Genomic DNA, 16,199 nt, shown 5'->3' on the forward strand with positions numbered 1-16,199 from the left:
GAGAATTTTAAGGGGTGCCACCCCCAATATCCATTGACTTAAATTTACTGTTTGATGGTATATTGCAGATCAGAGTTTCGTACTATGAGTGTAACGACAAGATCCCCATCGCCAAAGCGATTCTGCATATTACCTGCATAGGTAAGCTGGCAAGGATGCAGCAGAGGCGTGGCATGGCCCAAAGGATGAATTGCCGGGGTTGGGGGGAGAGGGGGCTATAACTCAGCAAATCTGGATCAGTGAATCCTGCCCTGATCAGAGTGGGATCGAACAGGGAAAAAAGAAAAAGCAGACAACTAATCAACATGGCCTAAAATATACTTTTCTTGCAGAAAAAATGAGACTGGGGTGCAAGCAGAGGCTTTGGGTGGGAATAATTTAAAAATTTCTTTGTTTTAAACCCCCCTCTTTGTTTTCCTGGTGCAGAAATGTCCCTGGATGCTGATATAAACCGTTCAGGAATGGTGACCAGAGGAGGGAAGCAAAAGGTTAAATTAAGATAAGATTTTTGGTTGGGGTAGAATGACGGGGATGAAAATATTTGTAATGTAATGCAAAGAGGTTGGGGAGCTGATGGCTTTGTGGGCCGTTTCTCCTGCTGGTAGGGGAGGATGGGATTTGCGAACACATCTGGGGCACACCTGGCTGGGGTGGTGTTGTAATGAACTCACTCGGCTAATTACAATCATCTAAATGTAATGAATAAATACATAATAAATAAAATGGTCGCTGGATGACTTGGAAAGCAGATGCTGCTTTTCACAAGGGCTCCCGAGACCCCAGATTGCTCTTCTGGCAGCTTCTGGAGAAGAAGGTGGTCATTTTTCATAGCCTCCACAAAGAGGAAGAGGAACAAATCCTGGCTGAGGGGAGGCAGAGCCAAAGAGGGACCCCATTTTTGCTGATGTCCACCCTGACATGGCTTCCCATCCTTGCAGGATCAGTGGACGTGGGGTCCAGATGGAAAAGGCGCCATTCTCTTGGTGAACTGCGACCGAGACAATCCTAAAGCCAAAGAGGAAGACAACAAGGACACCAAGCTGACGTCCAAGCAAGGTAGGCAGCAGCACTCATTGTTAAGCGTAGTTTTTCTCATCCTTTAAAGCTTGAAGAGGTGTGGATTGCAACATCCACAATCTGTAATAGCAGTGTTGTAATGGAAGGACATGGTGCTGAAGTACAGATAGACCTCAATTTATGACCGGTTGCATTTATGCTGCTCACAGAATGGGTGCTTGAGGATCCTTATAATATCCCAAAGTTATCGTAAATAGTCATGCTGTGGTCACTTGAATGTCTGAGCTCATCAACCGAACTAAAACCTGATTGTGGTTAATGAAAGCGTGAGGCCAGAAGTCAAGAGTTTCTGGCTCAATTGGAATTGAATTGGTTCTCCTTTTAGACCTCCAGGACATGTCCCGTATGATCCTGACAACTCAGGGACCTAATGAAGTTTTTGCAAACTACCAGCTGACTCTCCACATCTCGAAAGCTGATTGTGACAAAGTGGGAGTCTTCTACGCTCAAGGTAAGTGTTGAAGGCCAGCAGGCCGTTGGGCTTCAAGACTGAGGCCGAGGGCGGATGAAGCCAAGACCCAAAGGAGAACGCTTATTGTAGATTCTTTTAAGTAACTATGGTGCCCAGTCTTCCTTTTTATGCTCCTCACCTAGAGAAAACAAGAGAGCATTTTCGAGAGGATCAAGTCGATACCTATCTTCCTTGTCCTACACCAAAGAGGAAGTCCATAATTTTGTTACGACAGATCAAAAGTTTGACCAGCTCTCTGGTCACCAATGATAACCAACCACAAGTTCCTTTGGATCTCAAAGGGTTAATGCGCTTGGGTTTAATTACGCAGATTGCCTCAAACTTCCAGATCTGGATGAACGTATGTATCTTTGCTTTCAAGAAACAAAGAAATGAATAAAACAGGATTGGGTTTTGATTCACAGACAAGAAGGAGCAGAGATATTACAAACATGTTCTAGGATCCGAAAAAATCTCCTACCATGTGAAACGGAACCTTGGTCAAGTGGAGAGCATTTTCTATGTGGAAGGGCTGAAATTTCCAGACATTGACTTTTCAGGGCTTGTCACTTTCCACGCTTCACTCCTGGAGCCCGCCAAGAAGGTATGGAGAACATCAAAGAGAACATGGGGAAGAGTGGGAAAGAAGCACCTTTGACAGGGAAACTGAGAAAGCATCTGGAATGCTTTTCCAATCTTCATCATAGGACCTCTCTCTAGGACCTTCTTCACTTCTTTTTCATTTATCAGCTATTCAAGGGAAGGCAGATCAGGAAACAGACCCAAAAAAACTATAGGAATTCTATTTTATTACTGTAGAAAGTACGATGAACAGAATCTTGAAATCTTAAATTTACATTTCCTTTAGTAAAGAGGATCAAGATGGTATTATCTTGAGCTTCTTTCTCACCCCTCTTCCTGTCCTGAACTAAAGAGAAGGTGTACCTCTCTGTTTTTTTACTTCAACCTTAGCTCTGTACTCCTAAATCTTGTAACTTTTAAATGTTTAGAGGCATCTTTCTGGAATTCAATATATTTCTTGGTCCTCATATCCTGTATTTTCCTGCTTCAGGGGGTCCCAGAAACTTCCATTTTCACGGATACTTTGGTCTTCCGGGTTGCTCCATGGATTATGACCCCAAACACCTTGCAGCCAGTTTCTGTTTACATCTGCAGGTAAGGAGTCATGGACCAACATACATGTATGAAGCTTTCTGTAGACTTACCATCAAAACTTAAGCCCTTCTCTCTTCTCTATTTCTGTCTTCTAACACCTCCATCTATTCTTCTGAATGTACAGTGTTGATTACAATAAGGATTTTGTGGAACATATAAGGAAGCTTGCCACAAAAGCTGGATGCAAATGTATTATCTGTCCGAAAGAGAAAAATCGAGGTGACAAATGGATCCAGGTAGGTCACAAACCAGTGGTTCTTATCCTACACATTTCCAGAAATAATTAGAGATATTTTTAATCAATGCTACATGTCATCTCTTCCTCGTAGTGCATCCATTGGTGTGGTAACATCAAAGGTTTAACTGAAATTCTTATCCATATTCACAGTTCCCAATTACTTTCACACTGTTGCAATAAAATCTATGCCTATAAAGAATATTTGTAGCTCAGGATTGACATGAGGGCTCCTTGGTGCTCCCTGAGCTTCCTTGTTTTCTTGCAGATGTTTTCATGACCCTAACTAGGTAACATAATCAATGCTAGGAGGTTTGGGATGTGCAGAGAGGAAGAGGAGGAGAACTATAGGGTGTTCTGTCCCCGTCTCACACACGCACACCAGCAGTCGACCAAGAATTAAAATAAACCTGCAGACAATAATTTCCTTTGATAACAGAATTGGCAGCAACCCAGTAGCTGCTTGCCAAAAACTTTACTCACAAAGGGAGGTTTTCCTCCTCCGTCAGATAAACCAAAATAAATTCACAAAGCCAAAGAATTGTCAAGTCATCCATAATAAATCCAAGGAAGGCATATAACGAAGTTCCAGAAACACAGTATGACTTGCTAGCTGTTCAGTTTTGTCCGTCACAAAGCCTGAATGGCCACCACACCCCCTTTTATCCCCTTTTATCCAGTGACTCAGCTTAATCTCTGGCACGCCTCCTTCTCTGCTGCATGCACTTGTCTTTCCAACGCTGTCGGGGATCCAGCCAAGACTTATCTCTGTCGCTGTCTAACTGCGGCTGCTCAGAGATGCCTGGCTCCGGGCCTATCTCTTCTCCTTCGGAAGACACCTGAGGCATTGCCAGAGAGGAGGGTCCTGGAGAGGGAGGCCTTGCCAACTCCTCTCCTTCACTTTCAAAGTCTTCTCCCTCTGATAAAATGGGTTCGGGGGTCGGAGTCACAACATAGGGTCCTTGGTGCTTTCTGAGTTTGGTTGCTTTCTTGCAGGTGTTTCATTACCCAACTAGTTAACTTCATCAGTGCTAGAAGGGAGTGGACTATGCAGAGAGGAGGTGGAGGACTGTGGGGCCCTTGGTGCTCTCTGAGCTTCCTTGTTTTCTTGCAGACGTTTCATACCCAACTAGGTAATACCATCATGTATCATGCGCATGTCCAAGATGGCGGCGCCCGCTGGGATCGCGATCTGAGGATGGGGCGCCGACCTACCCTTTGGGTCCTTTGGGGGTCGTTCTGAAGATTTTCGACCCCAGGACCAGTCAGGGGAGCTCCTGGCCAGCACGGAGAGGGTTTTCTTTCCCTCCGTGACTGAGCAGAGAGGAAGGGGCGATGCGAGGAGCGTCAGGCTGATCAGCTGGGCGTCGGCAGCGTTGGCAGCGTTTCTTCACAGCCGGAGGCCATCAATTAATTGGAGCGGCGTTGTGCCGGGGGCGCCCGCCACGCGGCAAGTTTTTAAGCCCTGGGGGGTTGCCCGAAGGGCTGCAAGATGTGTCAGGCACCCCCTGAAGATCTTTGGGACGTCGCCAGGCTCTTTCGGGGGCTGGCGACGATGGCGCGGTGGCGGCGGTGATGGCGGTTGCTGTGGAGGCTAGCTGGCGGTCAGACGGCGCTGGGGACCCCCCCCTTGGAATAGGAGTTGGGGGGCAACAAACCAACAGGACTGGGAGACCTGCAACCACGGTTGGGCGGAAAAGACCCGGAGTGACCTTCTGGGCTTTGGGAGGCCTCAATTTGTGGTTGTGGGGGGGGCGGGGGCTCGAGATAACTGCCCCATTTCTGCCCCATTTCTCTCTCCTCCCATTTCTCTCTCCCCCTTTAGGACTGGGCCCACCTGGACCAACTGTCAGCCTGTGGGAGTCATTGGCGCTATGTTCTATTACTATTCTGAACCCCCCTGACTCTGGAGAGGGCTATTTCCACCTGAATGGGAGACTGGTACATGGCTGCATCCCGTCGGCTGAGGGGGCTAGACATTTGCCTGACCACCGTGAGAGGGTGGCCAGGTGTCGGAGCCCCTGGGGGCTGAACCGGGAGGCTTTCTACATATATGCACTTTACCAGCGAGGGGACTTTACCATCGGTCTTTACCATCGGACAAACCGCCGTGAGAGGGCGATTTTTGGACCTGACCCCCGGACGCTGTCTATATGCATCGGTTCATTGCTACCACCTCACCACAAGAGGGGGCTGTCCAGCTGACCTAACCACCGTGAGAGGGTGGTTGGATCTATTTCCCCCTTGGAACTGTGGTCGTCTTGGCTTTGGACTATGTCCTCTGTTGTGAGGGGACAGGGGACTTGGTCCTGCGAATATGTCTCTGAGATCCCCCATTCCTTTGTCTTCTCCTCGGTCCTTTATATACACCCTCAGGATATGGTCGTGTCACCCATTATGATCAATGTACTCAGCAGCGGAGCTTCTTGGTCTGCGAGATTCCCCCCTCTCGCAGGCTTGGCCCTCCATTCTATCGAGGGCCTACCTCGATGACGGGCTTTGGAGCCCCGAGAGGTGGCATGCCGCAAAGAGGGGGCTGCGGGGTTTTTTTAAATTGTCCTTGTCTAAACTTTTAAGGGGTTCGGGGAGGGGGGAGGGGGGTGGGATTGGAATTAGGGTTGTGGGTTTCGGGGATAACCCACTAGGGGGAGAGACGGGCTTGGCCAGGACGTTTGGCGGGGGGGGGGATCCGGAGGGGGTCGAGCTGGTCCAGACTGTGTTTTTACCATCGGTACTGTGTGTGGGAGAGGTAGATATGGCGGGAGCAGGGGGCCATATCATGTTAAGGGAGCACGCACCCACTGTCTTCAAGCGGTAGGGTGCTCCGGCCCCCAAGGCTCCACCCATTCTCCAGGTAGTACAGACCTTCAGGGCCCGGGCCTTCGCCTGATGCTGTGTAACGCCAGGTCCGTAGTAAATAAAGCCCCCCTCATCTGTGATCTTGTTTACGAGGGGGGAGCGGACCTGGCGGGTATTACGGAGACCTGGTTGGGCCCAGAGGGAGGGGTCCCTCTGGTAGAAATGTGCCCACCAGGTTTCCACGCATTCCATCAGCCAAGGTCACAGGGGAGGGGTGGGGGAGTAGCGGTTATTATTAGAGAAGGCCTTAGGCCGAGGGAGACCACTGTACCTCAGACAGCTGGTTGTGAGTCCCTCCTTGTGAAGTGGGGCCACGGGGTTCAGATGGGTTTGCTGATCACGTACCTGGCTCCCTGCCACGTGGCGGCAGCCCTGCCCGGGCTACTCAACATTATTGCCGCGGTGGCGGTTGATACCCCCAGACTTATGGTCATGGGGGATTTCAACCTGCCATCCATGGGTGAGGCGTCTGAGGTGGCTCGGGAGTTCATGGCTTCCATGACGGCCATGGATCTGACCCAACTAATTCATGGCCCTACGCACACTGGGGGAAACACACTGGACTTGGTTTTTGTCTCTGGACAGTGGTTGAGTGATCTCGAGATAGGGGACATAGTCATCAAGCCCTTGTCATGGTCAGATCACTCGCTCCTTCGCCTTGACCTTCGAACCGCGGCACCCCGCTGCAGGGAGGCGGAGCTGATAAGATGGTACCGCCCCAGGAGCCTAATGGAACCTGATAGGTTCCAGATGGAGCTTGGGCCAATCCCGGAGGTTCTGGTTCACGCCTCGTCTGGGGACCTAGTGGCCGCCTGGGATAGGGCAGCTGCTGCAGCCCTGGACCGAGTCGTGCCTTTGCGGCGCCGATCTCGCCTGGCTCCTTGGTTTACCGAGGAGCTGAGGGAGATGAAGCGCTGGAAAAGACGCCTAGAGAGCTGTTGGAGGGCTAGTCTTTCTGAATCTGACCGAACACTGGTAAGATCTCATATTAGGAGTTACCTAGTGGCGATAAAAGCAGCAAAATGTACCCATTTTACTGCTCTTATTGCGTCATCAGATAATCGCCCGGCCGCCCTGTTTAGGGTGACCTGCTCCCTGCTCCACCAGGAAGCGCGGGAGGACCCCTTGGAGGGAAGAACCGAGGATTTTGTTCAGTATCTGCATGACAAAATCACTCAGATTCGGGCAGGTCTGGACTCTGACTGGATAGATCCAGCGAGGGTGACGGAGGCAGGTCTTGAGACTGTTATCTGGGATGAGTTTGATCCTGTGACCCCAGATGACGTAGACAGGATTCTGGGTAGATTGAACGCGACCACATGTTTGTTGGACCCGTGTCCCTCCTGGTTAGTGCTGGCTTCCCGGGAGGTGACGCGAGGCTGGCTCCAGGGGATTATAAATGCTTCGTTGGGTGAGGGTGTCTTCCCCGCTGCCCTGAAAGAGGCGGTGGTAAGGCCCCTCCTCAAGAAGCCTTCCCTGGACCCGGCAGTATTGGCTAATTATCGTCCAGTCTCCAACCTTTGCTTCGTTGTGAAGGTTGTTGAGAGTGTGGTTGCGCGACAGCTTCCCCAGTACCTGGATGAAGCGTCGTATCTAGATCCATTCCAGTCGGGCTTCAGGCCTGAGTACAGCACGGAAACGGCATTGGTCGCGTTGGTTGATGATCTCTGGAGGGCTCGGGACAGGGGTTGTTCCTCTGTCCTGGTCCTGTTAGACCTCTCAGCGGCTTTTGATACCATCGACCATGGTATCATGCTGCACCGGCTGGAAGGGTTGGGGGTGGGAGGCACTGTTTTACGGTGGTTCTCCTCCTTTCTCTCTGACCGGTCGCAGTCTGTGTTGACAGGGGGGCAGAGATCGACCCCGAGGCCCCTTATATGTGGGGTGCCGCAGGGATCGGTTCTCTCGCCCCTTTTGTTCAACATTTATGTAAAGCCGCTGGGCGAGATCATCCGTGGTTTCGGGGTGAAGTACCATCTGTACGCTGACGACACCCAGCTGTACATCTCCACCCCGGACCACCCCAACGATGCCCTTGAAGTGATGTCCCAGTGCCTGGAGGCCGTACAGATCTGGATGGGGAGAAACGGGCTCAGGCTCAACCCATCCAAGACCGAGTGGCTGTGGTTTCCGACGTCCCGATATAGTCAGCTGGTGCCATCGCTGGCTATTGGGGGCGAATCATTGGCCCCCACGGAAAGGGCTCATAACTTTAGCGTCCTCCTGGATTCATGGCTGTCTTTAGAAGAGCACTTGACGGCCGTGACCGGGAGGATTTTTCATCAGGTTCGCCTGATTCGCCAGTTGCGTCCCTTTCTAGATCGGGACTCGTTACGCACAGTCACTCATGCCCTCGTCACCTCTCGTCTGGACTATTGTAATGCTCTCTACATGGGGCTCCCCTTGAGGTGCACCCGGAAGTTCCAACTGGCGCAGAGTGCGGCCGCGCGGGTGGTTATGGGAGCAGCGTGGAGCTCCCATGTAACACCTCTCCTGCGCGAGCTGCACTGGCTCCCGGTGGTCTTCCGGGTGCGCTTCAAGGTTCTGGTTACCACCTTTAAAGCGCTCCATGGCTTAGGACCTGGTTACTTACGGGACCGCCTACTACCATCAATAGCCTCCCACCGACCAGTACGCTCCCACAGAGAGGGGCTCCTCCAGGTGCCGTCGGCCAAACAATGTCGGCTGTCGGCCCCTAGGGGAAGAGCCTTCTCTGTGGGGGCACCGACGATCTGGAATGAGCTCCCCCCAGAGATACGGAGGATTCCGGATCTGCGCACCTTCCGCCGCGAGCTGAAGACTCTGTTATTTCATCAAGCTGGCCTCGCCTAAATCTTCTCCCTTTTAAGTGTAAATTTTAAATTTTTACTGTATTTTAAAATATGGGTATTTTAAATTATGGGTATCAATTCAGCCAAATTTATTTAATTAATTTTATTCGATTTTAAATTTTGTATATGTATGTGTTTTTTTTTTTGTTTTTTTTTATAATACTTTATTGAATTTTCCAATTTTTAAAAAGACAATGTACAATCACAATCTTGATCCGAGGTGCAATGTTTACACATTTCATAGATCAAACATTAAATGAATTCCATCCTTAGCTATACAATATACAGTTCTATACAATTCTCTACATTTCTATACAATTAAGTCCATTTCGGGTGTCTAACAAATCGTAGCCTATTATCATATTTTTATCCTATTCTTTAACCAGTTATACCAAATTCCCCATACTTCGTAGTACTTAAAGTTCTCTTCATTTTTTAGCTCACTCGTCAATTTAGCCATCTCTGCGCACTCTAGAATTTTATTTATTAATGTTTCTTCAGAGGGGGTAGAGTTGGATTTCCAGAGTTTCGCAAAGGCTAATCTAGCCGCAGTAATAATTTGAATTGCTAGTTGGGTTTTATTGTTGTCGAGACCATCTTCAATCATACCTAAGAGGAAGGATTCCGAGGCCAGGGCTATCTCTTGTCCCATTATTTCCGAGAGCCAGAGTCGGATCTTTAACCAAAACTTTTTGGTCTCAGGGCAAGTCCACCACAGATGGTAAAAGGTGCCGACCGTCTTTCCACATTTCCAACATAAAGCAGAGGAATTTGGAAATATTTTGGCCAGCCTGTCCGGGGCTAGGTACCACCTATGCAACATTTTGTAGTGATTTTCCCTGAATGTTACCGATTTCGTTATTTTGAGATTTCTGTTCCAAGCTATCTCCCAGTCATTGAAATTAAGGCCATATCCTAAATTTTTCTCCCAAATGCTTAGCTGATTTTTAGCTATCTTCTCGGCTCTATCCTCATCTAATATAAAGTTATAGATTTTCGATAGCATTTTCTTATCTGGTCCCCAAATAATTTTGTCAAAATATCCATATTTCATTTCAATACCACATTTATCTCTATCTTCTTGAAATCTAGACTTAATCTGAAGATATTTCCACCAATCCAGAATAAACCCCTGGTCCCTCAGTACTTCCAAGGGTTTGAGCTTCCCTTCTTCATCCAAGATCTCCTTATATGTGCCCATTTTATAGTTCCCTCTTCTATTTGGGGCCACTAGAGCATCCATAATCGACAACCAGCTAGGAACCTTGGTATATATCTTCTGTCTAATTTCCAGCCACGTACGAATCAATGTCTCTCTAATTTTATGTTTATAGAAATGAGTTTTCTTCCTATCCTTTATGTCCCAGAGGTAAGCGTGCCATCCTTCAAGGAGATCGTGTCCTTCTAGTGTCAAGATTCTACCTTCTTGTAATTTGATCCACTCCTTTATCCAAATTATTTTTGCCGCCTTTTGATATAATTCCTGTATATGTATGTGTTTTATTTCATGGCTGTTCACTGCCCTGAGTCCTTCGGGAGTAGGGCGGTATAGAAATTCAATAAAATAAAATAAATAAATAAATCAGTGCTAGTAAGGAGTGCTGTTGGCTGTCAGTTTATATCCTGGTGTCTTGCCTATCTGTGTGAGTGGGGGCAGTCTTAAGAGATTCTTTGGTTGGGCTGTTTACTGACAGCTCTTTGGTAGTTTCTCAATTTGGATATTGCTTACCAGATTGTTGGTAAGCAATACCCCAATCAAGAAACTGCCAAAGAGCCACGAGTGAACAGCTCAACCGAAGAACTTAAGACTGCCCCCACCCACACAGGCAGGCAGGTCACCAGAATATAAACTGACAGCAAACAGCACTCCATACTAGCACTGATGATGTTACCTAGTCTGGGTAATGAAACGTCTGCAGGAAAACAAGCCAGCTCAGAGAGCACCAAGGACCCCTCAAAACTATGTCTAAAACATTTTTTTTAAAAAAAGTAACTTTAATAGACAAATCTGGATCACTTTGCCTTGCATTTCAACAGATTGAAATCCAAACATAAGTTTCTATCATCTATAAACAGGAGACACCTTTTTAATTTTATTTCAACTCTTCTGTCAATTTAGGATGAGATGGAGTTTGGGTACATCCAGGCTCCCCACAAAACATTTCCAGTTGTCTTTGACTCCCCAAGGGACAGAGGGCTCAAAGATTTCCCCTTTAAGGAGGTTTTGGTAAGTGCCCCCCCCCCCCGCTTTTATCTTGGCTGTTGAAAAATCACAGTTCTGCATTTTATACTCAACCCTTATTCATAAAAAAAAAAAAAAATCAGAATTCTTGGTTGCCGTACTGATGTTCCCTTCATCAAAGATGAGATTGATAGGTCAGAAGGAGTGGAACAGGGGTGAAATCCAGCAGGTTCTGACAGGTTCTGGATAACCAGTAGCGGAAATTTTGAGCAGTTCGGAGAACCGGCAAATACCACTTCTGGCTGGCCCCAGCGTGGGGTGGGAATGGAGATTTTGCAATATCCTTCCCCTGGAGTGGGGAGGGAATGGAGATTTTGCAGTATCCTTCCCCTGCTATGCCCAAGGCACGCCCATCAAGCCACACCATGCCCACCAAGCCACGCCCACAGAACCGGTAGTAAAAAAAATTGGATTTCACCACTGGACTGGAGCAAGGTTTATATGCATTTATCTAACTCAATCTCACAAATACAGCATGGATAAAAAGAAGATTGAATAAGGTGTGTTTGACACTGCTGTTTGTTCTTCCCCCCAAGGGTCCAGATTTTGGGTATGTAAAACGGGAACTATCCTCCAAGGAGCTTGGTTCTAGCCTGGACGGATTTGGGAATCTTGAAGTCAGCCCTCCGGTGAATGTCAAATTCAAGGAATATCCCCTTGGGCGTATCCTAATAGGGGCCACTCTTCCTAGGTACAGGTAAGTGATGACAGGAGACCGTAAGAACATTCCCACGTACCTGTGGTTTAAACTCAAAAGATTCTCTAGGGTAGGTGTCAAACTCCATTTCATTGAGGGCTGCATCAGGGTTGTGTTTGACCTCGGGGGTGTGGCTAACTTGGCTTCACTCGTTTCAGGGGTGTTTGTGGTGGTCCGAGCTCTCAGCCAGAGAAAACAGGCTCCCGAGCTCCATATAAATTACGTAAATAAAATAAATAATAAATTTTCACTGGCAGAGGCATTGCGGGCCGGTCCTTTGCTGTTTTTAGGGCAGCCCCACGGGCCAGATCTAAAACATCCGGCTCCTGGGCCTGAGTTTGACATTCCTGCTCTAGGGGTTCCTCTTCCCATATGGAAGTTCTGGAGAAGTTTGTCCTAGCATCAACACAGAATTGAACATTTCTCCAAGTTAATGACATTCAACCTTCACCGCGAATGCCAGTAGGGATGTGCACAGGAAGTTTGATTGTTCTAGCAAGACTCTCCCCAGGAACCAACTCAAGAAAAAGCTTCCAGAAAGCGAGCAGAGTGAAGATTTTTAAAAAGGCTATGGAGATTTTTAAAAATATTGTATTTTTTTCAAAGGTTGTAAATTGGTTGAAGAGGGATTAAATAAAAGGGAAAGAGTCTCTTGTTTGGATGCCAACCTTAATCAAAAGCTGCCCTGTCTCGTAAGAAGCTAAAAACATCACCTGACCGGTTAGGTTTCGGGTCAATTCAATGTAAGGCACATTTATCACGGTGGCTTATCTTATAATGCATACTGTTATGACTTAGGGTGGTGTGAATCAATCAATTTTGCATTAACAAACGTGGTTTAATACATCATGAGAATTCAGACCCCCCCTTTTTTTTTTGGAATAGCCCAATGTCCAAACTGGTCAAGGACTTCCTCTACGGCCAAGTTGTACAATCTCCCATTGAACTCTACTCAGATTGGCTCTATGTGGGACACGTAGATGAATTCCTCAGCTTCGTACCTGCTCCAGACCAGAAGGTATGGATCCATGCTCTTCTTTCAAACTTGAAAGAGCTTTAAGTGACCAGTAACCAAGGTTTTTTGTAGCTTACTGCTAGGTGGGAGACCTAAATAAGAGCTTGCTAGCTGTTAGAAAAGAAAAAAGCCCAGAATCGAGTGGATGTGATTCTACTGAGCTGGAGCTACAAAAAACCTTGGTTACGTACCACTCACGCATTAATCACAAAATCTCCAGAACCGTAAAGCCTACAAACTTGAAATTTGCCACGTATGTTTCCTCTTGGCTTCTAGGTGCTAAGAAAGGATTTTTCAAAATGATCATCAGAGCATTAGTATTTCCTATATTATTATAACATGCTCTGATGCTAATTAGTTAGACGTTCTACTACACCTCCCAACTTGAAAATAACTCTGGAGAGGATGGGATAGCATAGGACAGGCTTCTGTGGGGCAAGCCTCATGGAGAGAAGAGGCTAGAAAGCCTGAGGGAGAGAAGGGGATAGGATAGGAGACGTTTCTGTGGGGCAAGGCTGAGGGAGAGAAGGGGAGAGGATAGGGGTGGCTTCTGTGGGGCAATGCTGAGGGAGAGAAGGGGAGAAGATAGGGGAGGCTTCTGTGGGGCAAGGCTGAGGGAGAGAAAGGGATAAGATAGGGGAGGCTTCTGTGGGGCAATGCTGAGGGAGAGAAAGGGATAAGATAGGGGAGGCTTCTGTGGGGCAAGGCTGAGGGAGAGAAGGGGAGAAGATAGGGGAGGCTTCTGTGGGGCAAGGCTGAGGGAGAGAAGGGGATAAGATAGGGGAGGCTTCTGTGGGGCAAGGCTGAGGGAGAGAAAGGGATAAGATAGGGGAGGCTTCTGTGGGGCAAGGCTGAGGGAGAGAAAGGGATAAGATAGGGGAGGCTTCTGTGGGGCAAGGCTGAGGGAGAGAAAGGGATAAGATAGGGGAGGCTTCTGTGGGGCAAGGCTGAGGGAGAGAAAGGGAGAAGATAGGGGAGGCTTCTGTGGGGCAAGGCTGAGGGAGAGAAGGGGATAAGATAGGGGAGGCTTCTGTGGGGCAAGGCTGAGGGAGAGAAGGGGATAAGATAGGGGAGGCTTCTGTGGGGCAAGGCTGAGGGAGAGAAAGGGAGAAGATAGGGGAGGCTTCTGTGGGGCAAGGCTGAGGGAGAGAAAGGGAGAAGATAGGGGAGGCTTCTGTGGGGCAAGGCTGAGGGAGAGAAGGGGAGAAGATAGGGGAGGCTTCTGTGGGGCAAGGCTGAGGGAGAGAAGGGGATAAGATAGGGGAGGCTTCTGTGGGGCAAGGCTGAGGGAGAGAAGGGGATAAGATAGGGGAGGCTTCTGTGGGGCAAGGCTGAGGGAGAGAAGGGGATAAGATAGGGGAGGCTTCTGTGGGGCAAGGCTGAGGGAGAGAAGGGGAGAAGATAGGGGAGGCTTCTGTGGGGCAAGGCTGAGGGAGAGAAGGGGATAAGATAGGGGAGGTTTCTGTGGGGCAAGGCTGAGGGAGAGAAAGGGAGAAGATAGGGGAGGCTTCTGTGGGGCAAGGCTGAGGGAGAGAAAGGGAGAAGATAGGGGAGGCTTCTGTGGGGCAAGGCTGAGGGAGAGAAGGGGAGAAGATAGGGGAGGCTTCTGTGGGGCAAGGCTGAGGGAGAGAAGGGGAGAAGATAGGGGAGGCTTCTGTGGGGCAAGGCTGAGGGAGAGAAGGGGAGAAGATAGGGGAGGCTTCTGTGGGGCAAGGCTGAGGGAGAGAAAGGGATAAGATAGGGGAGGCTTCTGTGGGGCAAGGCTGAGGGAGAGAAGGGGATAAGATAGGGGAGGCTTCTGTGGGGCAAGGCTGAGGGAGAGAAGGGGAGAAGATAGGGGAGGCTTCTGTGGGGCAAGGCTGAGGGAGAGAAGGGGATAAGATAGGGGAGGCTTCTGTGGGGCAAGGCTGAGGGAGAGAAGGGGATAAGATAGGGGAGGCTTCTGTGGGGCAAGGCTGAGGGAGAGAAGGGGATAAGATAGGGGAGGCTTCTGTGGGGCAAGGCTGAGAGAGAGAAGGGGATAGGATAGGAGACGTTTCTGTGCTGCTAAATTCTAATTTTTAGGCTCCTAGTCTTCTCTCTGCCCTATCTGCCTTACTCCCTCGTTCCAGGGTTTCCGTCTGCTGCTGGCCAGCCCGAGAGCCTGCTTCAAACTGCTGGAAGAGAAGGAAAAGGAAGGACACGGGAAAGCCAAAATGCGTGAAGGTCAGAAAGCCAAAATGCCTGAAGGTAATTCATCATCTCCTCTGCAGGAGATCAGAACTGAAATGAAAGGTAACAGGGAAAAAAATATTGCAAACAGGCCCCATTTTATGAAAAGGATGAAGTCAATCCTTGGGCTGGGTTGCGTTTTAAAAGGGATTGTGTTTTCTCTCTTCCAAGATGGTCTTTCTCCCCAATGGGAACAAGTGAGGCTCTAAACCAGGGGTCTCCAATTCTGTGCATGCATTTACCGGCACATAGAACCATCCCCCCCCCACTCCCCGCAAGGCCAGACATGTTGGAGAATTTTGCTCTAAGATACTAAAATAAATGGCTTTTTATTATAGAATAGTTGCAATAGTCCTTCTCACCAAGCACTGGACCTCCACCTGGAGATTAAAAGACACACGCGCACCAAAAACAAAATCATTTTCCTTTTTTTTCTGAACAGGATTTAAATTCCAGGATCAGAAAGAGCGGAAGCTCTGCTCCATATCAGAAATTATTGCTGACGGTTTGTTCCGGCAGTACAATGATAAGTGCCAGGTAAGAGCCCATCTATTCTGCTATTAAATCTGGAGACCGAGTGATCCAACGAAGAGGACTAGGGGATTATTCATTGTTTTGTTCAGATGCTAGTAAGAGACAAAGGTGCTTTTTCAAGAGGCAACTGGGCTCTCTGGTTTTTCTTTTGAAGACGTTTCCCTTCTCCCCCAAGAAGCTTCTTCAGCTCTAAAGAAGCTTCTTGGGGGAGAAGGGAAACGTCTTCAAAGGAAAACCAGAGAGCCCAGTTGCCTCTTGGGGAAAAAAAAGCACCTTTGGGACAACCATGACCTGGATGACCCCAAATTTCCAGATATCTAGCAAGAGACAGTGATAGAAAATATGATGGATGCAGAGACAAGGGTTAACTATAGCAGTCCAACCTTATCTTGCCAATCCAACCATTTACGAGAAGGGGCTGTCCAGCTTCTTTTTAAAAAAAGCACCAGAAATGGTTCCACAGACCTTACATTGGGAAAAAAAGTCTTTATATTTAATCTCAAATTTAAGAAACCGCATCTCAAGTTTTTGTGTCCTGGACATGGGAAGTAGATCATCTTGTTCTGTAATTCCTCTGGTAGCAAAAAAGGGTCTCCATTGAGTTAGAACTTCAATGAAGCTCCCTGAAAGAGCTCAGAATTGCAATATACCAATAGATTGTCCCAAAGGGGCTTTTTCAAAAGGCAACGAACAGTGATAGGTTTCAAAAATTTTTACTACTGGTTCTGTGGGTGTGGCAGGGGAAGGATACTGTAAAATCCCCATTCCCTCCCCACTCCAGGGGAAGGATACTGCAAAATCCCCATTTCCTCCCCATCAGCTGGGACTAGGGAGGCAGAGAATAGATGGGGCAGGGCCAGTCATAGGTGGT

General features: G+C 48.3%; 1 protein-coding gene across 1 annotated transcript in view; it reads left to right on the forward strand.

The window, feature by feature from the left end:
* Positions 1 to 16,199, forward strand: part of LOC117660265 (protein-arginine deiminase type-3-like) — a 34,187-nt gene that overhangs the window by 9,517 nt on the left and 8,471 nt on the right. The window contains exons 5-16 of the mRNA XM_087879086.1: positions 69 to 141; positions 427 to 488; positions 939 to 1,056; positions 1,403 to 1,528; positions 1,954 to 2,132; positions 2,601 to 2,704; positions 2,829 to 2,940; positions 10,749 to 10,856; positions 11,408 to 11,568; positions 12,454 to 12,586; positions 14,695 to 14,812; positions 15,237 to 15,331. Coding sequence (XP_087735212.1) covers positions 69 to 141; positions 427 to 488; positions 939 to 1,056; positions 1,403 to 1,528; positions 1,954 to 2,132; positions 2,601 to 2,704; positions 2,829 to 2,940; positions 10,749 to 10,856; positions 11,408 to 11,568; positions 12,454 to 12,586; positions 14,695 to 14,812; positions 15,237 to 15,331 — 1,389 coding nt within the window. The remainder of the gene's footprint in view (positions 1 to 68; positions 142 to 426; positions 489 to 938; positions 1,057 to 1,402; positions 1,529 to 1,953; positions 2,133 to 2,600; positions 2,705 to 2,828; positions 2,941 to 10,748; positions 10,857 to 11,407; positions 11,569 to 12,453; positions 12,587 to 14,694; positions 14,813 to 15,236; positions 15,332 to 16,199) is intronic.

Source organism: Pantherophis guttatus, chromosome 15 (genome assembly GCF_059756535.1).
Source record: "Pantherophis guttatus breed Tessera chromosome 15, ASM5975653v1, whole genome shotgun sequence".
In the NCBI taxonomy this organism is placed as follows: domain Eukaryota; kingdom Metazoa; phylum Chordata; class Lepidosauria; order Squamata; family Colubridae; genus Pantherophis; species Pantherophis guttatus.